General features: G+C 43.4%; 1 protein-coding gene across 2 annotated transcripts in view; it reads left to right on the top strand.

The window, feature by feature from the left end:
- Window positions 1-24,774, top strand: part of srgap3 (SLIT-ROBO Rho GTPase activating protein 3) — a gene marked incomplete at both ends in the record, with an annotated part of 111,682 nt that overhangs the window by 62,930 nt on the left and 23,978 nt on the right. The window contains 9 exons of one of the 2 annotated variants that reach the window (XM_080727508.1): window positions 869-1,054; window positions 4,719-4,847; window positions 9,932-10,153; window positions 11,934-12,035; window positions 13,443-13,640; window positions 15,024-15,108; window positions 18,728-18,755; window positions 22,269-22,371; window positions 24,655-24,715. In XM_080727508.1, the coding sequence (XP_080583634.1) occupies window positions 869-1,054; window positions 4,719-4,847; window positions 9,932-10,153; window positions 11,934-12,035; window positions 13,443-13,640; window positions 15,024-15,108; window positions 18,728-18,755; window positions 22,269-22,371; window positions 24,655-24,715 (1,114 nt within the window). Of the gene's footprint in view, window positions 1-868; window positions 1,055-4,718; window positions 4,848-9,931; window positions 10,154-11,933; window positions 12,036-13,442; window positions 13,641-15,023; window positions 15,109-18,727; window positions 18,756-22,268; window positions 22,372-23,937; window positions 23,969-24,654; window positions 24,716-24,774 lie in introns of both variants that reach the window. The other variant, XM_080727509.1, reaches the window with a different exon arrangement.

A 24,774-nucleotide genomic window follows, 5' to 3' on the forward strand; every position in this document is an offset into this window, starting at 1 on the left:
CTCACTTTTTCTAGATCATTAGTCACGTCAGTGCATTTCTGCCGGAAACAGAAGGGGTCTCCTCTCACTTTTCAAGATTTCAAAGAAAACATAAAGGACTTGTGTAGAGAATGAGTCGAAGAATTAGACAGACATGCACTTTGCAATTAGTACAGAGGTACCATTTTACAATGGTTGTTAAAAGGATAACACAAAAAGCCCCAGGGGCATGTTTCCATTGTGGTCCTGTGTGTTCATTTCATCAAGGTATTGGAACGCCCTCCCATTATTTGCTTTGATTACATCTGAAGAATGCTTGCTGTACGGATGGACAATAAATCGGTCATCATATTGGTATTGTATGTTGGACTTAAAATCCGAACAGATAAAATAACTATATTTTATAATAGGGTTAGGGTATGTTTGACGGTATGTTTGAATGTGAAGCTGAAACAGCCTTTTGTGATGATGAACAAGGCTGCAGGTTAGCTTTCAAAGGGATCAACATGTTTAAAATAAAAATACTACCCCAGTTATACTACGTCTAACCAGGGAGATGCAGTGCATGGAAGGAACACGTTATCCAACCAGTTCCTTTACCCTCCATCAGGCGCCCCGGGCGGCCAGGGGGAGGCATCATAGAAACCAGGATTACTGCATGTTTTTTGTGAGGTCACCTACACGGGGAGAACATGCAAATTCCACACAGAAAGGCCCTTTCTGTGGATGTGGGCGCTGATGACTGGAGGAGAGAACACGCCACCAGTGCCCACAGCGTCCCCCACCGGGAATCGAACCCAGGACCTTCTAGCTGTGAGCCGTGGTTATCTTTTTCAACTCACATCTTTGTTTACATCTCTCTCTCTCTCTCTCTCTCTGTCTCCTGCAGGTGATGAAGACGTACCACATGTACCACACAGAGAGCATCAGTGCAGAGAGCAAGCTGAAGGACGCTGAGAAGCAGGAGGAAAAGCAGTTCAGCAAGTCTGGAGACCTCAACGTCAACCTCCTGCGCCACGAGGACCGGCCCCAGAGACGCAGCTCCGTCAGGAAGATCGAGAAGATGAAGGAGAAGGTGGGCGGGGCCTCGTGTAACCTCTAGAGCACTGGTTCCCAAACACTGGGTCGGGACCCATTTGTGGGTCGCAGACACATTTTTATGGGTCCCTTTATTTTTTTGTTTGCTACATTTTTTTAAAACATTTTCAAAAACAGTACATAGGCCCTTCATACTCACTGAGTTGACTGCCGGTTCAGTCTGATAATCAGGCTAGTGTAGTATACTACTTTTGTAGAAAGTGTAATCTACTGTATCTACACTATACGTATATGAGAGAGATAGAAATAGAGATAGAGATAGAGAGAGAGTGCGTGTGTGTGTGCGTGTGTGTGCGTATGTGTGTGCGTGTGCGTGTGCGTGTGCGTGTGTGTGTGTGTGCGTGTGTGTGTGTGTGTGTGTGTGTGTGTGTGTGTGTGTGTGTGTGTGTGTGTGTGTGTGTGTGTCGTTGATGGTGAGAGGGATACAAAACTGATTTGATGATTGGTGGAGGCACATCAAAGTGTACCGTAATGTTAAGGCAATTCGTACAGAAATTTCATTTCTGCTATTTCACAACACACTACACATGAGCAATTTATTTCCAATTTCACAGCGGGCATTATGATGCTAATTTCCAGCAGTCGTGTCAGAATAAAAGACGGGATTCTTTTTTCATTCATTGCTGCGTCCTCCTCCCCTGCTTTAAGCCTGTTGGAAGGTGTATGTGGAGTAATATGGCTGCTCCTTCAACTGCCTAAAAAAATCAGGTCACAAGGCACACAGAGAGAGAATGAACATCCATAGCCGCCGTTATAAATAGTGCTCCATTCTCATCTCATGCCAAGCGACGTCTCCTTGCATGGCAGCCCTGAGGAGGAAAACCTGTCGCCGGTCTGACTCTCTTTTGTCTTGGTTCTTTGTGCCTGACGGATAAAAAGGAGCTTAATTTGCATGAGGAACTTCCTGGTGAAAATCCCCCCAAAAAATGGAAATATGCAGCATTACATGTGTGTAATCTGAAGTACAGCAAGAACCCTTCGTTGTCCTGGATAGGGGGAGGGAGGGGAGTAATTGAGAGAGAGGATTAACATGAATTACTGTAGAATGGTGAACTGGAACCAGAAGAACCACACAGTTCGGTCACTGACCTGAAATTCTGCAGTTGCCCGAAGGAGTGTCTGGCTGCAGACCTGTCTATAGACTGCTGCGTCTTGTTCCCTTCTCTGTCCCTCTCTGTCTACGCTGTGTGAGTGTGTGCTCACACATAACAGCACTGTGACCACATCTATACAAGCCTCCTCGCTACCATTATACCAGGTCTTGAAGACAATGCTGAAGGGCTTTATCCTAAACCAGTGGTTTTCAACCATTTTCATTTCATTATTTATTCGGCATTTGAGCCACGGACCACCATTTGATGAGATTTAGCCTCTCAGACCCAAAACTTAGAAGACTTTGTTGTCGTTGGATAGGATTTTGTCTACAATTCCATGCTATATTGATGTGGTGCCATAGGAGAGATAACAGGCAAACGTTGATCAAAATAATAATTCTTCTACATTCTCTAACAGTGTAGAATAGTGTAAAATAAATTAAGTAATGCACAACGTGTTTAACAATAATTTAACTCCATGTTATAATTTTTTTCATTTTATGCTCTCAAGAGTTAAAGATCTATAAGGGTCCATTTGGTTACAGACTCTCCATCTTTTATCTGGGGACCACCTGGAATCCCCTCAAGGACCACTGGTGGTCCCCGGACCACTGGTTGAAAACCACTGGCCTAAAAGACTTGAAGATGTCCACCATGGAGTGTCAGTGTTCATTTAATCTCTCAAGACAGATTCAGCGCTCTGCAGCTGAATCTGTCAGCAACTTCTGTTACAACGTTTAGAGTTTGTTGTTAGTAGTAATGTAATGGCTTAGTGTATATACACTACACTATATCCATAATATAATGTACAGTACACGACTGACACACGGCTGCTCTGGTTGGATAGAAGTTGGATAGCCTTGAACAATGATGAATGCCAGGCAATATAACATGTAGAGAAAGTAGCATTTGATCAACACTTTAATTCAACAAAATATGTAGATAATATCATCACTGTTCACAAGGAAATGCCCTGGCGAGCGTGGTTAGTCCCGCTGGGATTTCCTGATGGTGTGGAGAGGGAGTTGGCAGCAGATAGAGAACACAGCAGGCGCTGCTGACGGGCCGCAATTATAATCATTCTGTGTACCGTCATCATAGGTCGCTTTGTTTGGCCATGACTTCCACTAAACTACGTACATCTTCTTGATCTACAGCGCTTCAACCCACTGAGACCTGAGGCCGACTCTACAAATGCCTTCTAAACCAGTAGCTCTTTCAACTCTGATTTACACTCTACCTTCCCCGAAAACGTTAATTTTAAGTCCATATATGTATATGGATATATATTAATGAAGGATAAAATAAATAAAAAGTCCATATACAGTATGGGCATTCCCAGATTATGATGCCCTGTTAGGGTACCCCTTATGCCCATATATTGAGATCCCCAGGCATCAAACCCAGGCCCTAACTTGCCAAGGCTTGGCTTTACTAATTAACATACGTTTTATGCCCATATTATGGAGATCCCTGTCCCATTGTCATCAATATTAAGGACATATCTGGGAATGCCCATATTTGGTAATGCCCATATACAGTATGGACATGTTTTGACATAACATTGTTGACTATCATGCAGGGGTCTCCATATATTGGTAACTGGTCCGACATACATCACTGGCCAGATGGCCAAGAATTGGCGCGACCTCTGCCTTTAGGGCGAGGTCGCATGTCGCCCTGAGGCGTCTTACTCGTATTTACACGCACGCGCGCGCGCGCACACACACACACACACACACACACACACACACACACACACACACACACACACACACACACACACACACACACTCACACTCACACACACATGGAGAGATGGAGAGATTCTCATGACCTCACTGGAGTGAAACCATCTTTTATAGCCGTTTCATTGTTAACATCTGTGCTCGGCAGCCTGTTGTGCTCCCATGCTTAGAGACAGAATGGCTTGGAGCGACTGACTGCATGCAAGCCTGTCTGTGTCCATTTAACATGTTATTAGCACAGCAGCACCTCTAGTGCCACGCTTGGACTATATGTTTGCAGTGTAAGACCTGTTCCAAGTCCGGCTTATTACTGAAATACTGAAATGTTACTGAAAATAGCCCAACTCCCACCATTGCTTAATCTTCCCACTCTGATGGTTTGTCATTTATCTGCTCTCTCTCTCTCTCTTCCATTGTTAATTTTGTTGACTAAAACTATGAAGTTTTGTTTTTGTTGACTACCTTTTTTCACTGACGATAAAAACTGCATGACTAATGTGGGCTAAAGTGGACTAAAGAGGGACTAGTGGAGAAGAGCCAAGCTTGTAGATCCGATCAGATTAAGTGTACACTTAATCTGCTAAAATCGTAGGATATTTTTTCGACTAAAACTAGACTAAAACAAAAGCTTTTCGGGTGACTAAAACATGACTGAAACTATTTCAAAATTTGCTGTCAAAATCAACACTGCTTCCCACACTGATGTTTTTTCCTTTATCTACTCTCTCTCTCTCTCTCTCTCTCTCTCTCTCTCTCTCTCTCTCTCTCTCTCTCTCTCTTTCTTCTCCCCTTCCCCCAGAGGCAAGCCAAGTACTCAGAGAATAAGCTGAAATGCACAAAGGCCCGGAACGACTATTTGTTGAACCTGGCTGCAACAAATGCTGTGGTGGCGAAATATTACATACACGACGTCTCCGACATGATTGATGTAAGTATGTGATAGCCATGTGTTTGTTTGCCTCTCAGCTGGGATTTTTCTGATGTTGTTTTAAACGTTGCAACGAGCTGTAGACACTCTCCACCATCTGTTCCTGTTTTCTCCGTTTCAGCCTGTTGGCGGCTTGTTTCCAACAAGCTGCTCAGTCGTTACCACTAAATGTGTTTACCCCGTTTTCTTCTGTTTTCTACCGCCAGTGGCTGAAAGAATTTGACAGTAACCTAGTGCAGGTTAGTGCTGTGACATAGAATACAGGGGTGCCTCAGAATACTTTGATAACATTTGGAATTTATCAATATCACTTCAGTTTAACCACTTATACCTGAGTTGCACTGTACTTGGTGCAATCTTTTTCAGCCTACAGTACGCCAAGTCACTTCATCCAAAAAAGCAGATCTACAAGCTTGTGAATGTTCCCACCGGAATATAGATGCTGGGGTTTTAAGTGGTTAAACACCAAGTATAAAAGATACTTTCTGATCTGTCCTAATGGAAACAAATATTGTCTAGTTTTCCTTGCGGCGTACGTATCTTAGGGGGAAATATTTACATATTTGACATAAATGTAAGGTACTGTGAAGTAACAATGTAATTCAGGGCTGCCGTGGATGAAAAAGCGATTTACCAAGGTGCCCTGAGCCAACAATGTTTGAGAACCACTGCCCTACAGTAGTGAGTCAGATGGTGTGGTGGAGTGCTACGTACCCTGCAGACAATGCTGGTATTTTCTTCCAAAACGTAATAATTCATTTTAAGGGACTTGACGGAGGAAACATGTCCTGCTTTGCTCCTGTTTCCTCTGCTCTCCTCTTCCTACCGGTATATATGTCCATCCAATATATTGGTAACACTGCTTTGTGGATCTTTGCTGAGACACACAGAGCTGGCATTGTGTTGTGCTTGTCTGCCTGTCACGGTCACCAACTCAGTGCTGTAGAAGATTGAGCCAAGAAAAATACACAGCAGTGGCAAGCAAGGCAATATGGAAACATGACGCAGAGTACCTCTCTCTCCCTCTGTATCTCTATGTCTCTTTTCCTCTCTCTATTTCCCTCTCACACGTGCACGCACGCACACACGCAGGCACACATGCACACACTCTCTCTTTTCCTCTGCACCACTGTGGTTTACACTCTCATGCTACTACATGGAAGTGGGGAGGAAACAGTCTTTGTAAAGTAAACCTTACTAAGGATGCTGCTGCTGGTGTTTTGTGACAAATAAAAACAACTTGTGTGCATCGATTCCTTCCTACACACACAATAGAAAACGATCACAGTCACTGTTTGCTTTTATCTACTGAAAAGGTATGCAACCACTTGCAACAACAGAATCCTAAAACTGGGCGCCAAGCTGCAACCTATTGCCATTTCCACAGCAATAAGCAAGGAATTGTCAGTGCGCTGGCCGTTATTGAAAGGTAACCCACTGACAGGATGATTAGATGCATTTGTGTCATTTTAGTTGTTACTATATGTTGTCACTGTCTAGCGAAAAGGTTTTGTTTTAAATTAAAGCCATATACTTCATTATACAAGAGTGTCGCACAGAAGTAGTGAAACTAGTGCACAACGCGATGCGAGGCGACTAGGCGTTGTGCACTTGTAGATCGGCAATTTTCACAACAACAATATATATAGAAACATGATTTTAAAGAATAAAATAAAAACTTAAATCCAAAATACAAGTTTGTCTGAAAACTGGATTTAGAAGATTGTCCGAAAACTGGATTTAGAAGTTTGTCAGAAAACAGGATTTAGACGGTGTTTTTAGAATCTGCCTCAGGTCTTAACTCTTAAGGGGCTAGTTGGTTCAATGAATCCCCTTGTACGCGCTGACTAGTAAAACCATAAATATTACATCATGCACATAAGCAGCGCAAAGCAGTGAGTAAATTCAGTCAGGTGGAAATGAGATTGACGCTTCCTAAATGATCATTATAGACTGACTATGACGACTGATAGCTCTGGAGGGCAGCTCTACACTGAGATCTGACTTCAGAGACACCCTGATTTGGTGGCCAAATCCCAACCCCATGACAGAGTAACTTTGATGAGGCTGGCTGCAGTGCATGGCTCCCGGGTCTGGCAACTAAAAAGGGCACGTCATCCCAAATCCTGTTGAGCCGTGGTGAATGGCAGGGGTGTCGCACCAGATTCTGGGCCCTGGGTACAAGGATTCACTGCAGGCCCCCCATGAATGTTCTTTATAGGGGGAGCTCTCCAATTTAGACTGGGAACGCATTATTACGCATTATTTTGTGCTTTAACTATTGAAAAATAGCAGATGTACACGCTCACAGCGAGCTTCTAGATCTGCTATTTTTGAAAAGTCTTTGAATATTTCAGATCCTTCTATGTCAATTTCTATGTCAGTGGTGCTCAAACTCTTTCATGTGAAGGACCCTCAAAATGATATGTATTTGGCCACGGACTCCCATGTCAAAATATTTAATTCCAGGGAACCCCAGAATCAAAATTTGACTTCCAAAAGTTTGCTTAAAAAATACATATATTAGAGGATTTGCATACATTTTCACGACTTTTCAAAAATAGCAGATCTACAAGCTCGCAGCGCGGCCCTCGGTGCCATAATCTGCTATTTTTCAATAGCTAAGGTATAAAATAATTAGGCTCCACCTTGGGCCCTAGTAACTCAGTCCCACTTTCCCCCCCTTGTGACGCCCCTGGCTGTGGTGAATGGTATTGTTGTGAGCCTGACTGACTGGGCCTGCCACTAGCAGTGGGGAGGAGGCCTGTTCTGTCATGTCAGAGCCTTATACCAGACCCATACCAGACCCAGTCAACAAAACACACATGCAGCCAGTGAGATGTCAGCCCTGTCAATCAGCATCATTGAAATTTAAATTAAACTGTGAGAGTGTTTATCGATATTTATAACATCAAGATTGCATAGACACTACAAGCTGCTGGAGGAGTGAGATGGCAGAGGCCGGTACACTTTAACACATGTTGTGGTGTTGCTCTGCTATACAAGTGAAATTATGAATGAAGCGATTCTGTTTTTAGTTCTATAGACTTTATATGTTGGGTGATCCTGCTACTGGCACATTGTAAGGGTTACGATGCTGAATAGATCCAGACTATTATCATGTTAGGGAAGCAGATCCTACTGAGGGTGTGGAAAACAACAAGGGATTGTCCTTCGTTTCCATCCTTTAAGTTTAATCTAAAAAAATCAAACCTCGGTTCGAAGTGGAGCGGTGAATCTGAGCAGCTATACCCTGTCTGTGTGTGTGTGTGTGTGTGTGTGTGTGTGTGTGTGTGTGTGTGTGTGTGTGTGTGTGTGTGTGTGTGTGTGTGTGTGTGTGTGTGTGTGTGTGTGTGTGTGTGTGTGTGTGTGCCTGCACAACAGCACCCCTCCTTTAACTTGTGTGGCCACTCAAGGTATTGCCAGGCTACAGACATAGCCAGCCACATAGCCACCCACGGACATACCTGTCTATTGGGAGCGCTTTCACCGCTCCAAAAAAAAGGTTACTCGATAACCAAACCTGTGTCCATGTATAGTCTAATAGTCTAGTGCACTTTGACAGCGTATCCTGTATTACTTGAACACAATACTGCACTTTATGCACAACTTAGTTCCAAAAGTAACGTAAAGGGGACCCTCCATGCAGGAATGGTTGACTGAACTGAGAAAAATTTGGCCTTAGTTAGTACAGTGTAAGTTAGTAATTTTGCTAAATAAAGAAATTACCAATGCGCTGTTCAGATCTTTTTACACATTTTCCTTTATGTAAAAGCAAGAGAAAGACAACTTGAATGCTAAAATGAAGCTTCCTCTGCGCTAAAGACCAATAAGTTATTCACATGATTAACTGTCAGTAGCCTCCAGCCTCACTCTAAACACCCAGCAGCCTAATTAGGTTAGTTCATTCAACGCTTTGTGATAAGCCACTGTAATTAGCCTCGATGTCCTGCTGTGCGGAGCTCCTGTAATGCTGTGTGTGTGTGTGTGTGTGTGTGTGTGTGTGTGTGTGTGTGTGTGTGTGTGTGTGTGTGTGTGTGTGTGTGTGTGTGTGTGTGTGTGTGTGTGTGTGTGTGTGTGTGTGTGTGTGTGTGTGTGTGTGTGTGTGTGTGTACAGTGTACACTGCTTCTTCTGAACAGGAACCTCCAGCAGAATCTATTCAACCTAATTTGGAATTTAGTTCATGGCTGAGGTCAGGTTAACAACACAATGGCAGGTGATGGAATGGAATCTAATTATGCAACGTAATTGTGTACTTGCGAAAAGGGCCGTCGGACTGTTTGACCCACTGGTTGACTGCCATGCATAATGAGGGCATAGATGAGGACAGCAGAGTACAGAATGTTAAGGTGGATATCCATTAGGGCTGGGTATTGCCTACAACACTGGTTCTCAAACTTTGACATTTGAAGGGCTCCCCTTAACTTTGACAGTGTACAAATGGAACCAAATGGACCCTGACAGGTCCATTTGGTTCCATTTGTACACTGTCAAAGATACAGACATGCAAGAGTCAATTTAGACCCACATAAAAGAACCTAGAGAGTCCCTGAAATCCACTTTGAGAACCAATGGCCTACAACCTCACGATAGATACGTACCACGATACGGAGGCCACGATGCAATATGTATCGGCACACTCGTTGATTCATGTCCTACTGAATTTACTTATAGACTGCTGATTGCCGATGTTATGACCAATATACGGTATTGTCAGAAAGGTTAAGTTTCCAAATCAATTTGAAAAACTTGGTTGATAACATTTAAACAAAAAAGCAAGGAAATAAATTCAAATAAATAATGTTTTGATGGATAAATGCAAACTATTTAATCATTAATAAATGTAAATGAAATATTCTCTTGATTTGTTTTTACTGCAACTCATGTCTGAGTCTCAGTCACACATAAACACACCATAGCTGATGTTTTTTTTAAAGCCACTTCACACAGCATTTCCTGCTGTATCGATATGGTAGCCTCTGTATCGATACGATTATCGGCAAGGAAAACGATACGATTATTGCCGCATCGATTAATTGAGCACAGCCCTAACGTCCATGACTCATTCCCTCATCCTCTGCAGTGCTGTGACCTGGGCTACCACGCTAGCCTGGCGCGCACGTTCAGGACCTACCTCTCTGCGGAGTACAACCTGGAGACGTCGCGCCACGAGGGCCTGGACATCATAGAGAACGCTGTGGACAACCTGGACTCCCGCAGCGACAAGCACAAGATCATGGACATGCACAACCAGGTGTTCTGTCCCCCCGTGCGCTTCGAGTACCTGCCGCACATGGCGGACGAGGTGAGTGAGGCTTTGCCATAGGGCTGTCACAATTTCTACATAATCGTCTAATCGCGATTTTTGGACATAATCGTCAATCGTGATTATTTTTCATAATCGTCATAATCGTTTCCATGTCAAAAATAGTGGGAATAGCAGATCTACAAGCTCACAACGCGTCGCAAATGCGACGCGTTGTGAGCTTGTAGATCGGCTATTTCCACTATCAATGTTCTTTTTTAAGTATAAACTTGTCAAATATGTCAGTAATATCTTTGTATATTTAGCGTATGTGTCATATCTACCATGTGTAATTCAAAGCCTAAAAGCCAAACGGAAATGTAATTGTCAATGACAAAAACACAATTAAATCGTTAATCGCAATTATTTGAGTGACAATTATATACAGTTACAGCTCCGATACATGAACACTGAACTAGTGAACATTGATTTAACCAGCGCTGTCTTTTCGGCGGTTGACACTAACGGTTAAGTGTTAAGTGAATAAAACGTTCATTATCATTATTATCATTATAACATTGTTAGATCAACAACCCACTAATATGGGCATGCATGACCTTTGGGAAAGTAGAACATGACTTGTACTTGCCCGATGGGCAAGTGCCACTGAGACTTTAGTGTCAAACCTTGCTCTTTCAATTGCGACTTTGTCGACTTTCCGTTCTATAATTGGGAGTACTTGTGAAAATTATTTAAAGTACTGTAAAACAAAAACATTCCTCTTTGGTGGTTTTGCATAGTAATGCTACAGTATACACTGGGACTGAGGTGTGTCCCAAACTGGCAGATAATAATCTAAATACAAATTACCTATATTATTTAGTATCGTGTGGCCAGGTAAATGTAGCATATGTTTTTTTTTTTTTTTTTTTTGTCTCGCTTTTAGGTTATGTTTACCTTTGTAATGAGAAAGGGGTTATTGCTTCAACTGGATTCAGCTATAATTTTTTATGCAGCGCCGCAAAGGCATGTACTGTACAGTAAAACCGGCAAATGCTTTCTTTGTTTTGAGAGCTTTCTCTCAAAGATGCTGGAAAAACTCTACCAGCCTGCATAAAATATGCCAAATAAGCCACATCTCATGTAGGCTGGCCTGGCGTCACTTCCGCCTCACACACAGTAGAACAATGGGATTAAGGTTGAAAATAGGCAACGTCGCCCTTTAAACCCCTAGATCAGGGGTTCCCAAACTTTTTTGTCTCAGGGCACCCCATAAATATTTTTTTAATCCGAGGCACCCCTACATTATAATTTTCCCAGCACCTTATATTTATAGCATATCGTCGTTGTCGGGTGGAAACCTTGTATGTCCAAAACCGTTCGTTTTGTATTTATCATCTATAATGTACTAAACTAGTGAAAACAGCAGATCTACAAGCACACAACGCCTCGCATCGCGAGGCGCTGTGTGCTTGTAGATCGGATGTTTTCACTAGTTTTGTGCGACGGTCTTGTATGAATGAAGCAGAGCAAAAGACGTACACATTTGAAACTTGGAGATACGAGGTTTCTGCCCGACAGTGACAGTATTTTAGTGATTATGTTGGGAGGAAAACATTGAGATAATAGCCATTTTGGTTAGAACTTTGTACTTCAAGTTTAAAATTATACTAAATAATATTTTTTTAAGTGTCCAAATAAATTCCAAATATTATCAAATGATCTCGCGGCACCCCTGGACTGCCGTCGCGGCACCCCAGGGTGCCCCGTCACCCACTTTGAAAACCCCTGCCCTAGATAGACCAGTCCCACGCACTTCAATGGTTCTCTCCCATGCCAGGTGTGCCAGGTGAGTGCCCAGCAGCCCGTCCAGACTGAGCTGCTGATGCGCTACCACCAGCTGCAGTCCCGCTTGGCTACGCTGAAGATTGAGAACGAGGAGGTGAGGTTCCCACGGAGGCTCAGCATCCTTTCCCCTCCCACGAACTTGAGCTCAAGTCGTTGACAGTTTCATGGACAAGCATGAATTAATTTTTTTTTTTTGAGGCAGACACTGATAGGGGCCATTTTAAATAATAGCATGGCTCTTCCATTACCCACCAGAAAGTAGAAACAGGCAGACGAGATAGGAAGGACACAGAGGCATCGGAGAAGGCAGGTCTGGCAAGCCAGGCTATTATTATCACCATTAGCACCTGCATTCTCTACTCCCCTGCCTGCTGGTGCTGCTGCTGCAGCTGAGAAGGCCTTCTATACATGCATGTGTCTTTAGAGAAATCACCTCATTAGTGCCATCACAACCTAGACATTCTCAGCTCCTGTGGAGCGAGAGGGTCATTGGAGTTGGTTGTTGCCAGAACAGATTGCATTGTACAGTAAAGGCCCTCCTGCTGCATGTGCTCTGGGGAGATACAGAATATTGTAAAAACCACAGTGTTCTTTTAAGGGATAGTGTTTTGCTGGTCTTTCAGTCCGAGTGTATCAAAAAAGCACCTTGGTTAAGGTGGAGACGACCTCCCGTTGGTCCGACCAGTTTAACATTCACCAGCGTCGGCAGGTTAGCATTTCACCAGGTTAGCATTCACCAGCATTAGTTTTACTGAGGTTAGGGTTAGGGTTAAGGTTAGGTTTAGGTGTATCTCCGTCCGCCCGACTTTCGGCACCTCCGTGCAGCCAATCACAAGCTTCCGCTGCCTTAACCCAGTTGCCTTTTTGATACACCCAGACTGACTGAAAGACCTGCAAAAAACACTCTCCCGTTCTTTTAACCCCCCCTTTATTTCTTTTTTTTAATGATATTTTTGGGGGCTGACAGGAAAATGGTTCATGAACAGATTAACATTGAGGATTTTACATATTGTCCCTCACGGTAAAACTGCCTCAATTGTCACATTTCTCCTGTAGCCTACCTTCATTTGATTTAGACAAATAACAAATCAATAGCTCGCTTGGCTCGACCTCGATGACTGTTGGAACACTCTCTCACCCGACACTCTCTTTTTCTCTTCAGTCAACGTTGTCACACTATCGCAGTGTGTGACTCCCAGTACTTTGAACAAGGAACATATTTATTCTCCCGGTACTTTTCGGAGAAAATTACTAGGTAGCTTGCCGTAAAACTTAGAACGCCAAAACCGCTGCCACACAAGATCAGTGGCCGTTTTCTAAATTTCCACTATACTTCCAGCACTTTGGCTCTGTGAAAAGGGGGCTTATTATTTCTCCTTGTTTCAAGCCCCCCCAAACTAAAGGCCCTAGTCCTCATGAAGCGATGACGTGTGCATTGAGAATATGTCATGTCAAGTGGTACACATTCCTCTCTCTGTCACTCACACACAATGTCATTCAGGTGAGAAAGACCCTGGATGCGACCATGCAGACGCTACAGGACATGCTGACGGTGGAAGACTTCGACGTGTCGGACGCCTTCTCACACAGCCGCTCCACCGAGTCCATCAAGTCAGTGGCCTCGGAGTCGTACATGAGCAAGATGAACATCGCCAAGAGGAGAGCAAACCAGCAGGAGACTGAAGTCTTCTACTTTACTGTGAGTTCATGTTGCTGTTTTTATATGCTCTCTACAGTGATGTGTACTTTAGAAGAGGAATTGAGCTAATTTTTGTCAACCTGAGCTCTGATTATCCATTAGTTAGATATTCAATGGACAATGTTATTCGGTGGAAGCATGTGCAGAGTAATAAAAAAAGAAAGAAAAATAAACATTAAATGGACTTTGCCCATCTCCCTGGCTGGTCCTGGAAGACTCCAATATGCGTAAGGGAAGTCAGGGTCAAATTTAAATGTAATATGCAATCAATTCTTTACCTGTTTCTTTTTTTTTTTTTTTTTAACTTAATTTGTATTTTGTCATATGCACACATATTCACAGGCTCAACATTTACATCATTTTCATTATCATATTAGAGTCCTTTTTAATCCTCCGCGGTGTTATATGTAGGGAACTTGACACAGGAAAACACACATGGAGACAACATGTATCTGGTCATGGTGCTGCTAGCAGCCAGCAAAAAAGCAATAACAAGATTGTGGTATAGAAGTGACTCCCCAACCTGTGAGCAGTGGCTGTGCATTGTGGAGGAAATGTATGAAATGGAGAGATTTACACATAGACTCAGGATACAGGAAGAGTTGTTTCTTGAAAAATGGGAGAAATGGTCTTTACCAAGCCCTGGTGGAGCCCTGAAGCGCAATGGACATGGTGGCTGTTTTGAGGTACTGCAGTTGGGGCCACTAACACATGAACGCGCACTAGGCTTCTTTGTATTGGCGCGCGTTCATACCGGAAGTGCTCGTTCATGAATAGGAGCCCCAGCGCGTCCATGAACACAAACTATGACGCAAAATGCGTCACAGTGGCCCCACTACGTCACGGTTTTACTACCCGGAAGAAGGGGTAAAAACGCCTCATGCGCTGGCCTGGGTGAGCAACTCAATGCAAGTGGACGGGCGGGGATATCAGGTGTCCTCTCTATTCTTCTTATAACTCTATGGTCTTTACCTGTTTCTTGATGTTATGAATCAACCAGTTCAACAAACACGTGAGCTCACTGAGACCAAAAAGTCTCCAAAAAGCTCACAGTACCTGTTCAGACCATTCACAGCTGACCATTTGACAGCTGCATGGAACAGTGACTCCAGATAGGTGAAACTCAACATGGCAACTGATCTGCATGCATGGCAGAACCAACTAAGAAACTATGGCCCTGGTGGGGGAAACAATGCTCTGCATATAAAAAAAAATCAAGCCATCATTGCTACTGTACATCATTTGTAAACAAAATCAAATTACTTAAATGGAACAAATTGAATTTGTGCCTCTGTCGTTATGAGTGACGCCGAGTTATGTGGGGCTCTCACGTCGTCACAGTGAGCTGCTCACTCACTCGTGACTCCATTTTGTCCTCTGCAGAAATTCAAGGAGTTTCTGAACGGCAGCAACCTCATCATTAAACTGCAGGCCAAGCATGACCTACTGAAGCAGACTCTGGGTGAAGGTAAGGAAGGGCCTCTTTGTTTTTCTGTGATGTCTGTTAATGCAGACCAGTCCAGTGTGTTATCCTCTAATTATGACCCAAAGAATCCGGGGATCAGTGAGTCTGTAAAGTAGATGGCCCTCAGGCTCATGATTTAGCTCCTATATACCGTAATGAGCAGCAGTGATAGAGGTATGGGACACTATCGAGGCTTGTGGTTTGGGGCGGGTGCGGGGGGACAGAGTTAATATTCAGGAGGAAGGCGATCACATCAAAACACATCTCCTTTGAGGTCTGGACTCTGGAAGCCCTCTCTGTTCATGTCCACTGGTGCTGGGATGATCTGGCTGGTGTCTGATATAGAATAGCCTCAGGGAGGGGTCCCGCGGAGCCATGATCCCATTTCCAGGCCATAAGAGAAAATGCTGCCCCCCCGGCTCCCCCTCCCTCACTTCCCGGGGGGAACCCTTGTCACCTCATCCGTGAACGGGTTACGCCCAATCAATCAGCTGGCCCGGACCAGGCCCATGTCAGCAGCTGCTCCCTCTACTCCAGCACCAGGAGTTCTCCTAATGGAAAAGGCCAGCATTCAGAGACAGCTGAGGCCGTACGACAGACAAGGTGCACAGACAGACACAACAAGACTGTATATATGCCTTCCAAATCTCTTTGGTCTTTTGTTCCAAACCCAAGTATCCTTTGGTTTCCTTTCTCTTATTCTGTGGAAAGCAACGGGGCTCGTTATATATACTTACTTAGTTTCATACACAAACACTGTTTGTATCAATCTGACTCCTACAGTAAGTGGCTAGATGGGTTTGAATTACCGTAGTGCTTGCTGTGTGTGGACAGCTAGGGCATGTGGGGCTCCTGCCCGTGTTTAATTATTCAGGTGATCATTCAGGGACTGCGGGTTTAGCTCATTAGCCCTTTGCTTCAAGACCAAAATAGACGGTGGGTGTTTATGTGTCCGTACACTGCGCGCGTGTGTGTGTTTGTGTGTGTGTTTGTGTGTGTGTGTGTGTGTGTGTGTGTGTGTGTGTGTGTGTGTGTGTGTGTGTGTGTGTGTGTGTGTGTGTGTGTGTGTGTGTGTGTGTGTGTGTGTGTGTGTGTGTGTACGCGTGTGTGCGTGTGTACGCGTGTGTGCGTGCGTGTGTCATACTGGGAACTGAAATGATGGCAAAAGCCATCTCAGTGTTTGTTTCTGCTTGAGAGAGCCAGTGTAAATGTTGGAAGTGCTGAGAACTATCACTCATTGGAATGACAAGTGGCAAATGTAATGTTTTTTCTTCACATGAACGCTCCAGAGACCGCAGCAGAGCTCTTTTTCCCAAATGCCAAAATTATGTATATAAGAGAAACGTGTCAAGCCTTCAGTCTCTTTGTCCATTGTAAAGCGGAACTCAAACAAACTGTTGGGATAGTGTGCTGGCTCTAAACTTCTTTGTGCACTATGTGTCCAGTGACTGCACTGCAGTCAATGGTCAAGTCAATAGACAAGGGACAAAGGCAGCTTCTTTTAGGCCCTAACTCATAAAGCTGTGCTCTTCTTTGAAATGGCTTAATTTATGCGGTTGCGAGAGGCATGGCTATTATTCTCTCAATGGGGGGAAACGCTGGTAAGAATGCGTGCTATCAGAAATAGAAAAGAGAAGTCGTTGGCCTCAGCAACTGCCTAGATTTGCACACATTATATCCAGCTAACAAACGCAGCGTGGTAGAGTTTGATTCACTGTCTTTGTACTGTACCATGCATTTTCATAAGCCTGCGCGTGTGCATGTGTGCGTGCCTGCGTGCGTACGTACGTGTTTGTGTGGTCTTATTACTATACTTGTGAGGTCCAAATGTCTTTGTTGAATGTGGTTGAATTTGAAAATCGCAATACCATGCGTGAGGGCTGTTCTTATTGTGTTTCTTTTCATATTTTATGTGACTTATGATGCTGTGTATATTCTTGCTCCTGGTCTCGTTTTGTCTGAAAAATCGGAATAAAAGGATTTTGAACAAAAAAAGAAAAAGAACACATTTGAGAAATCGATTGTGAGGACAATTTTCCTCAAAAGAGAAATGGATGTTTTATGGTTTAAATTACATTTTTAGAACTAGGCTTACAACGAGGAAGAGATTCAGGCTGGGGTTAGGAAAGATTAGAGGTTTAGGGGGTGAACCTGCAGTGCACCAACAATAGCAGATCTACAAGCACACAACACAACGCGTCGCAGCGCAACGTCCTAATGTTGATGTCCTCGCAAGTATGGTAATACAAACGTGTGTGTGTGTGTGTGTGTGTGTGTGTGTGTGTGTGTGTGTGTGTGTGTGTGTGGCATTTCTATGTGCACATTTCAATATGCATCATGTGTGGTGGTTCATATTGGAACAAAGGAGTCAGTGAGCCAGTGCAGACATCACTCAGTGACACCAGTGTTAGATGACCCCCCGTCCCCCCCCTTGTCTGCCCCCACCCCATTCTTTGCTCTGGGAGCAGACCCCCTTTCCAGTGTTGCCAGGTCTTGCTTATTATAAGCGACGTTGGGTTTGTTTTTCTGTAAAGTTGCTTGTAAATATTGGTAGTTGCAGGTTGCAGCCATTTCAACCATCGGTTCTCTAGATATGGGCCGTTAAATACAGCGCCAAGTTTCACCCGAAAGACAGGCAATGTACAGGAGTCAAGATACAGGCATTTCCATCCTCCTAATGTTGTTTAAACCAGTTGTTCTCAAACTTGTTCTCGTCAATTGGACCTTAAATGAATATACATTATATGTATTTGTCTGCGAACCGTCGACTGAAGATATTTCGTTCCAGGGATCCCCGTACAGGATTTGTGTAGTTCAAATGTTTCAAAGATATTCCAGATATTTACAGTATGTGTCTGTTTTCCCCAAGATGTTAGTAGTAGGTAGTGCTCATGTGGTGTAGTCGCTTATTTTGGGCTTGTTTTCATAGGAATACCGAAACAGTCGCCCCAAAACACAGTCGACCCGGGGCAAATCCAGCGCTAGTGTTTTGGGTGGAGCCTGCCGGTTACCTTTCATAGCCATGGTTACCTGTTTCTGTCTAAGATTCTGGCAACACTGGAGCAGACCTGGCAACACTTGAGCAGAACTCCCTTTCCCTGCAGGGGTCCCTGGGGTCGTTTGAGGTTTCTACAGCGACTGGCTGATGAATAGCCTTTTTATCCCAATTTAAAAATACTGATGTCAATTTAACTTGGAGTGAGTGTGAATAATATGGAATATGGAAGATGGACACAGGGTCCATCTTTTGTTCAGGGCTCTATTTTGATTGTCTTAAGTACCAGCTCTTATGCCTATGGCATGTCTATACTGTCTCCGACCACCCAACATTTTGTTGGAAAGGTCCGGTTCAACTACAAAATGACGTCACTTGCATCTTCTGAAAAGCATTAATCCGAATTAGAGTTCGGAAAGCTGCACGTCAGAAAGTCGGAACTCTCAGACGAAAAGTTTGGTGGTCAGATACAGTATGGGAAGGCCTTTAAGTTAAGGCATAAGAGCTGGTAATTAAGACAATCAAAATACAGCCCTCATAGTTTAGAGTGTCCCCCCTCTCACCATTGTAAATGCCCTTGCATGTTTAATGATATTTCCTTATATTTCCTTTCTTTTTGGTCCACAGGTGAAAGGGCAGAGTGTGGAACGACAAGGTAAGGTTATGTTTTTATCTATTTTTTATTTTTTCACAAACAAGACAACGGGTGCCAAAAGAAAAAAGAGAGGGGTAGAGAAATTCTCCACTCCACAGTCCATCAACACCATCAGTCGTTTGTTCAATAGGCCGTAAAAATGAATGGACAGCGGTACGCCCATGGACTCTACAGACCGTAAATGAAGCCTATTTTGCAGACATCAAATCTGCCATTTTTCTACATCCAGTCCTGAAATGAGTCATGGAAATAAATGCTATTGGACGGGACAGGGCGGACGTGGGTCAATAAAATGCTATTGGTTGGGAGCTTGTCAATCAAAATCATCACAAGCTAGCCACGCCCCTCCTACAGAATACCCTACTTTATCATCAATTATTAAAATAAATGCAATCGTAATTTAGCAAGCAGTGGTGAAACAACTGTGCATTTCTTTTGGTCCCATGCCAAAGCGCCAGCGCTCGCCCCGGCAGTCTGCTGTCACCCAGGCAGATGTGTGCACGCGCCTGCTACTGGTTATTATTATATAATGTTATATCGTCGTTGTCGGATGAAAACCTTGTATGTCCAAAACCGTTTGTTTTGCATTTATTATTTTAAAAAATGATTAAACTAGTGAAAACAGCAGATCTACAAGCACACAACGCCTCGCACCGCGAGGCGTTGTGTGCTTGTAGATCTGCTGTTTTCACTACTTTTGTGCGTCGACCTTGTATGATGAAGCAGGGCTTTACTGCTGTACGAAAGAACGTACAAATTTTGAAACTTGGAGATACGAGGTTTCCACCCGACAACGACGATATGCATATCACATTGCATTTATCCATGACCTTATAGTCCTTATAGAATGCTTTATAATGTGATATTTTTATGAAGCATTAGGAGTATTTATGAGTTCTTATAACTATAATTATACAGTGTAATAAGCAGATTATAATGCATTATACGTATGTTTACAATGCATTATAGACATGGCACTGAGCAAGTGTTACTCACTTTTTTTTGCCTATGTGCCCAAAACAGGGACGCCATGGGTTTAAAAGTGGTAAAAATTCTACCGTTAAAAAGGGAGGAAGTCAGATTGAAAGCAGAATGTAAGAATGTAGTTTCAGAATGTAAGTTTCCGTGAAGACACCACAAAACTATTACATTTCGCTACATATTTGACTGCCAGGCGTACATGAGTAATGCATAATAATCACACCTATGCAGCGTGATTGTTGTGGGCCATATTGCAATCGTTGCCGTCTGTTCAGAAAGCAATAATGTAGCTTTTCACAGAGATTGTGTTAACACAAATCTGAGCAGCATTCTCTTTTTTTTAGGCTGCTTGCTTGTCAAAATGAGTTGTGTATCTGGATGTGGTTCTGTGCTCAGGGAGTTCAGATAGCAAGGCGGAAATATGGCTGCCACTCTGCTTTGTCACCGGGTTCGAACTGCAGATGGAGCAGGGGTGTTATTAGTGTGTGTGTGTGTGTGTGTGTGTGTGTGTGTGTGTGTGTGTGTGTGTGTGTGTGTGTGTGTGTGTGTGTGTGTGTGTGTGTGTGTGTGTGTGTGTGTGTGTGCGCTACGTACGTACGTACGTGCGTGCGTGTGTGTGTGGCCATGGCTCAAAGCCTGAAACCTGACCATTGTCCAGACATAGCCATCTGTGTGCCATACAAGTGTGTGTGTGTGTGTGTGTGTGAGAGAGAGAGAGAGAGAGAGAGAGAGAGAGGGAGAGGGAGAGGGGGGGGGGGGGGGGGGGGAGCAGACAGAAATAATGCTATAGGGTTCCATAGGCAATTCTATAGTACAGTATATATCATTACTGGGAATCTTGTAGTATAGACGAATGCAGGGAACTTAAGTGTATTTTTTGAAATTCATCCCTATCATTCAAAGTTTGGCCGTTGAAATACTGTATAGGTTCATTCGGTAGCTATCAGCAGTCTATCCATTTAATGAAAACCATCGACTACACTGACACCTACTATACAGGTGTATTGATATGCATATAGCAGGGTTCCCACGGTCATGAAATTCCTGGAAATATTTTGAAATTAGAAAAATATTTTTCCAGTACTGGAAAAGTTTTGGAATTGATCAAGGGTCCTGGAAGGTCCTGGAAAAAATAGCTATGCATTGTCTTTGGTTATTGATTTTGTTAATACCTCTGAAATGACATTAAACATTGGCCAAATTGTCTCATATTAGAGGCAGAAATGGTGTAAATAGCAGATCTACATGCAGCCTGTAGATCGGCTATTTTCACAATAAAACCGTGTTATACAAAATTCCTCTACTCTTAGTGCTCGTCAGGGTGCCGGGGTCCCCAGTTCAAATATGATTATTTGCGCATAGGAGTAAGCGACTTGTTATTGAGCCGAATTATTGTTATATAGTCCTGGAAATCTGGTTAAATATTCTGGAAAAGTCTTGGAAAAGTTTTGGAAATTAATTGGTAAAGATGTGTGGGAAGTTCTGGGAACCCTGATATAGGCTTGTTTCTCTGTTAAAACACCCTGTTGTGACACTAAAGCATTGGCGAGGTGTGAACTTGGGGGGTTTTGGCATCAATGCATGTCTGTTTGTGTGAGAGGCGTGACCCCTGCCTAGAAAAGATATGGGGCGGCGGGGGCCCAAGACTAATTCAACACTGGACATGACATATGTCGGCTGGTGGCCTTGATTTAGTTTCCTTGCCTACAGTAAATGTCTTTTCATGCAGGTATGCATTAGGAGTCATTAAGCAGTGCTGTGTTTTCAATCTGTCAAGAGCAGTGCTTATTAGAGAGCCAGTCTCTAGTCTTTTTTGCAGGGCCCCCAAATCCCTCAGCGCTAGTTAAGGGTTAATTAGAGGGCAGACCAATTGGTTTTAAACAACACCAGGCCGGCAGGATATAAACGTCTCTCCTTTTTGATTTTGTTTTCAACGTTTGAATAAATATCACTTCCTCCGCGCTGCCGTCCACACATGACATATTCTGCACTTACACGGAAGATGTTTTGACCCCCTAGCCCTGTGCTCTATTGTGGTGGTTCTCAACCTTTTCAGGCCTCAACCCCCAAAATAATCATATTTTAACTGGGGACCCCCCAACCCTATGAGCACTAAGAGTTACATTTTGCATAACACGGTTCTATTGTGAAAATAGCAGATCTACATGTAGATCAGCTATTTCCACAATATCTGCCTCTAATATTTGACAATTTGGCCAATGTTTAATTTGTCATTTTAGAGTATTAAAAAAGCTCTTAAATTGCCACTTTAGAAATGTGCAGATACCCACCAGGTTTGTTTACTGTTGAGTGAGAAAACAATGTTGCACATTAAGCTTATCATCTGGGGGACCCCCCAAAATAGAACTGTGGACCCCCCCCTGGGGGTCCCGACCCACAGGTTGAGAACCACTGCTCTAGTGAAACTTGTTATTCTTGTATTACCACCAGCATGCCACGGTCTTTACCGTCTCGCAGTGTGTGTTTGATATTTTATTTATTCACTCATTCCCCTTGTCTATCATCTCCCAGGCCCCCCACTCTACCCCCTAAGCCACAGAAAATGCGGAAGCCTAGGCCGCGCTCCATGTATAACCATAAGCTGTTTAATGGCAATATGGAGACCTTCATCAAGGTACCCCCCTTTAGTGCTGCTGTGTGACTGACCTGTGCCTTGTAGAGGCTTGAGGAGAAAGGTCCTCTCCTTCCCTTGTCCTCTTGCTCTCGCCTTCTGTTCTTTCCTCTTCCAGCTGCCTTTCGTGTCCATGCTGTCTGTGTTTATTAACACAAATTCACGCTTTGTCGAACGACCGCACAATGAAATAAGTCGTGCTGCTTAGTACCTCTATTCTATTAACTTTTATTTACAAATCGTTGTGGTCCGATGAAAACCTTGTATGTCCAAAACCGTTCGTTTTGCATTTATCATTTAAAAATGTTTTAAACTAGTGAAAACAGCCGATCTACAAGCACACAACACCTCGCACCGCGAGGCGTTGTGTGCTTGTAGATCTGCTGTTTTCACTACTTTTGTGTCACAGCCTTGTACGATGAAGCAGGGCTTTACTTTGCGAAAGAACGTACAAATTTGAAACTTGGAGATACGAGGTTTCCACCCGACAACGACGAAATGCATCTTTTAGTTTTTATCGTATGATATGGTCGCATTTCTGAGCCATAATCTCGCTCCCCTTTTCCTCTGCCTCTGACAGACAGGATGGCAGTGAGCTGTCTCTGTATTTGTTTGCAGAACAATTTTACAATTTAGGTTTTTTTTAAGGTTAGGAATAGGTTTAGGGTTAGCGTTAAGCATAGTTTCACCGAGGTTAAGTTTAGGAATAAAGCTAGGTTTAGGCATAGTTTTACTGAGGTTGCGTTTAGTAATATCTGGTGGCGACCATTGCGAGGACATCGGATTAGACCCGGGGCGAGCATGTTTTAGGGCGAGCCAGTCCATTGCCAGTCCCTGTGCTTTAGATCAGGGGTTTTCCAAAGTGGGTGACGGGGCACCCTGGGGTGCCACAACGGCAGTCCAGGGGTGCCGGGAGATCATTTGATAATATTTGGAATTTATTTGGACACTTGAAAAAATATTTAGTATCATTTTACACTTGAAGTACAAAGTTATTTTCAGTCAGTTCTAACCAAAATGGCTATTATCTCAACGTTTTCCTCGCAAAATAATCACTAAAATATCGTCACTGTCGGGCAGAAACCTTGTATCTCCAAGTTTCAAATGTGTACGTCTCTTGGTAAAGCAAAACCCTGCTTCATCATACAAGACTGTCGCACAACACTAGTGAAAACAGCCGATCTACAAGCACACAACGCCTCGCATCGCGAGGCGTTGTGTGCTTGTAGATCTGCTGTTTTCACTAGTTTAGTACATTTTATAGATGATAAATACAAAACGAACGGTTTTGGACATATAAGGTTTCCACCCGACAACGACGATATTCTATAAATATAAGGTGCTGGGAGTATAAAATTATAATGTAGGGGTGCCTCGGATTAAAAAAAAATATTTATGGGGTGCCCTGAGACAAAAAAAGTTTGGGAACCCCTGCTTTAGATCCATTTCTAACCTTGAGGCCAGGGGGTGTCTGTCTGTCTGTCTGTCATCTGAGCTTTTCTAACTGTGTGCTTCTCCTCTGCCTCCCTTTCCTCCGCTGCTCATTGCTCTGCGTCCTTACTGTCTCAGAGGGAGAAGGAATGCCCGTGCTCGTATTCAGGTACTGTTAGGGGGAAGAGAATGCCCGTGCTCGTATTCAGGTACTGTTAGGGGGGAGGAGGACAGGTTCAGGGGGTGAAGAAGACCAACGACACCATTAAAGTCCAGAGTGCTGATCTATCTCTGAGAATGTATTACTGAATAATAATAATAATAATAACTGCACTGCGCTGCCAAAAGTCACTGCGCTTTGAGAGTTTTAAATCACTACCATCTGAGAGTGTTGGTGTACAAATTGACCCACTTATTGTCCACTCTTGCACTGTCAGAGTTAAATTTGCACTCAAGGTTTTGCTGTGTAAAAGCCAAAAGACTAATAGCAGTAATGTTGCCTTCTGCTAATAATTGCACATTTCTACTAATGAGCTACACTCGCATGCTTCTGTTGTTGTATGACTATTTGCTTACTGTGACATTCCTGTGAATTATAACGTTTTCAATGTTCTGAACAAAAATGTTCAATGTGCTGCTTAATTACTCATTTACTTTCACCACACATTGAGACATGTACAGTATGTAATCATTTAATGTGCTGCCTGTAACAGACACTAGCTTGCATAGGTCAATACATTTGATACCTTTAAGACAAGATTTTTTTTTTTTTAAATACGTGATCAATATCTATGGATTAGTTATGGTGCAATTTATTGTTTCTAATGCCTTATTGCTTGTTCTATTTTCTCTCAGGATTCAGGCCAACCTATTCCTCTTGTTGTAGAGAGCTGTGTTAGATACATCAATCTGTATGGTAAGTTGTGTGGCCCGTAGTGGCCCTGACACGCAAATCCCTCATCCAACCTGTCCTTT

This window comes from Nannobrachium achirus (assembly GCF_963921795.1).
Source record: "Nannobrachium achirus genome assembly, chromosome: 6".
Lineage (NCBI taxonomy): Eukaryota > Metazoa > Chordata > Actinopteri > Myctophiformes > Myctophidae > Nannobrachium > Nannobrachium achirus.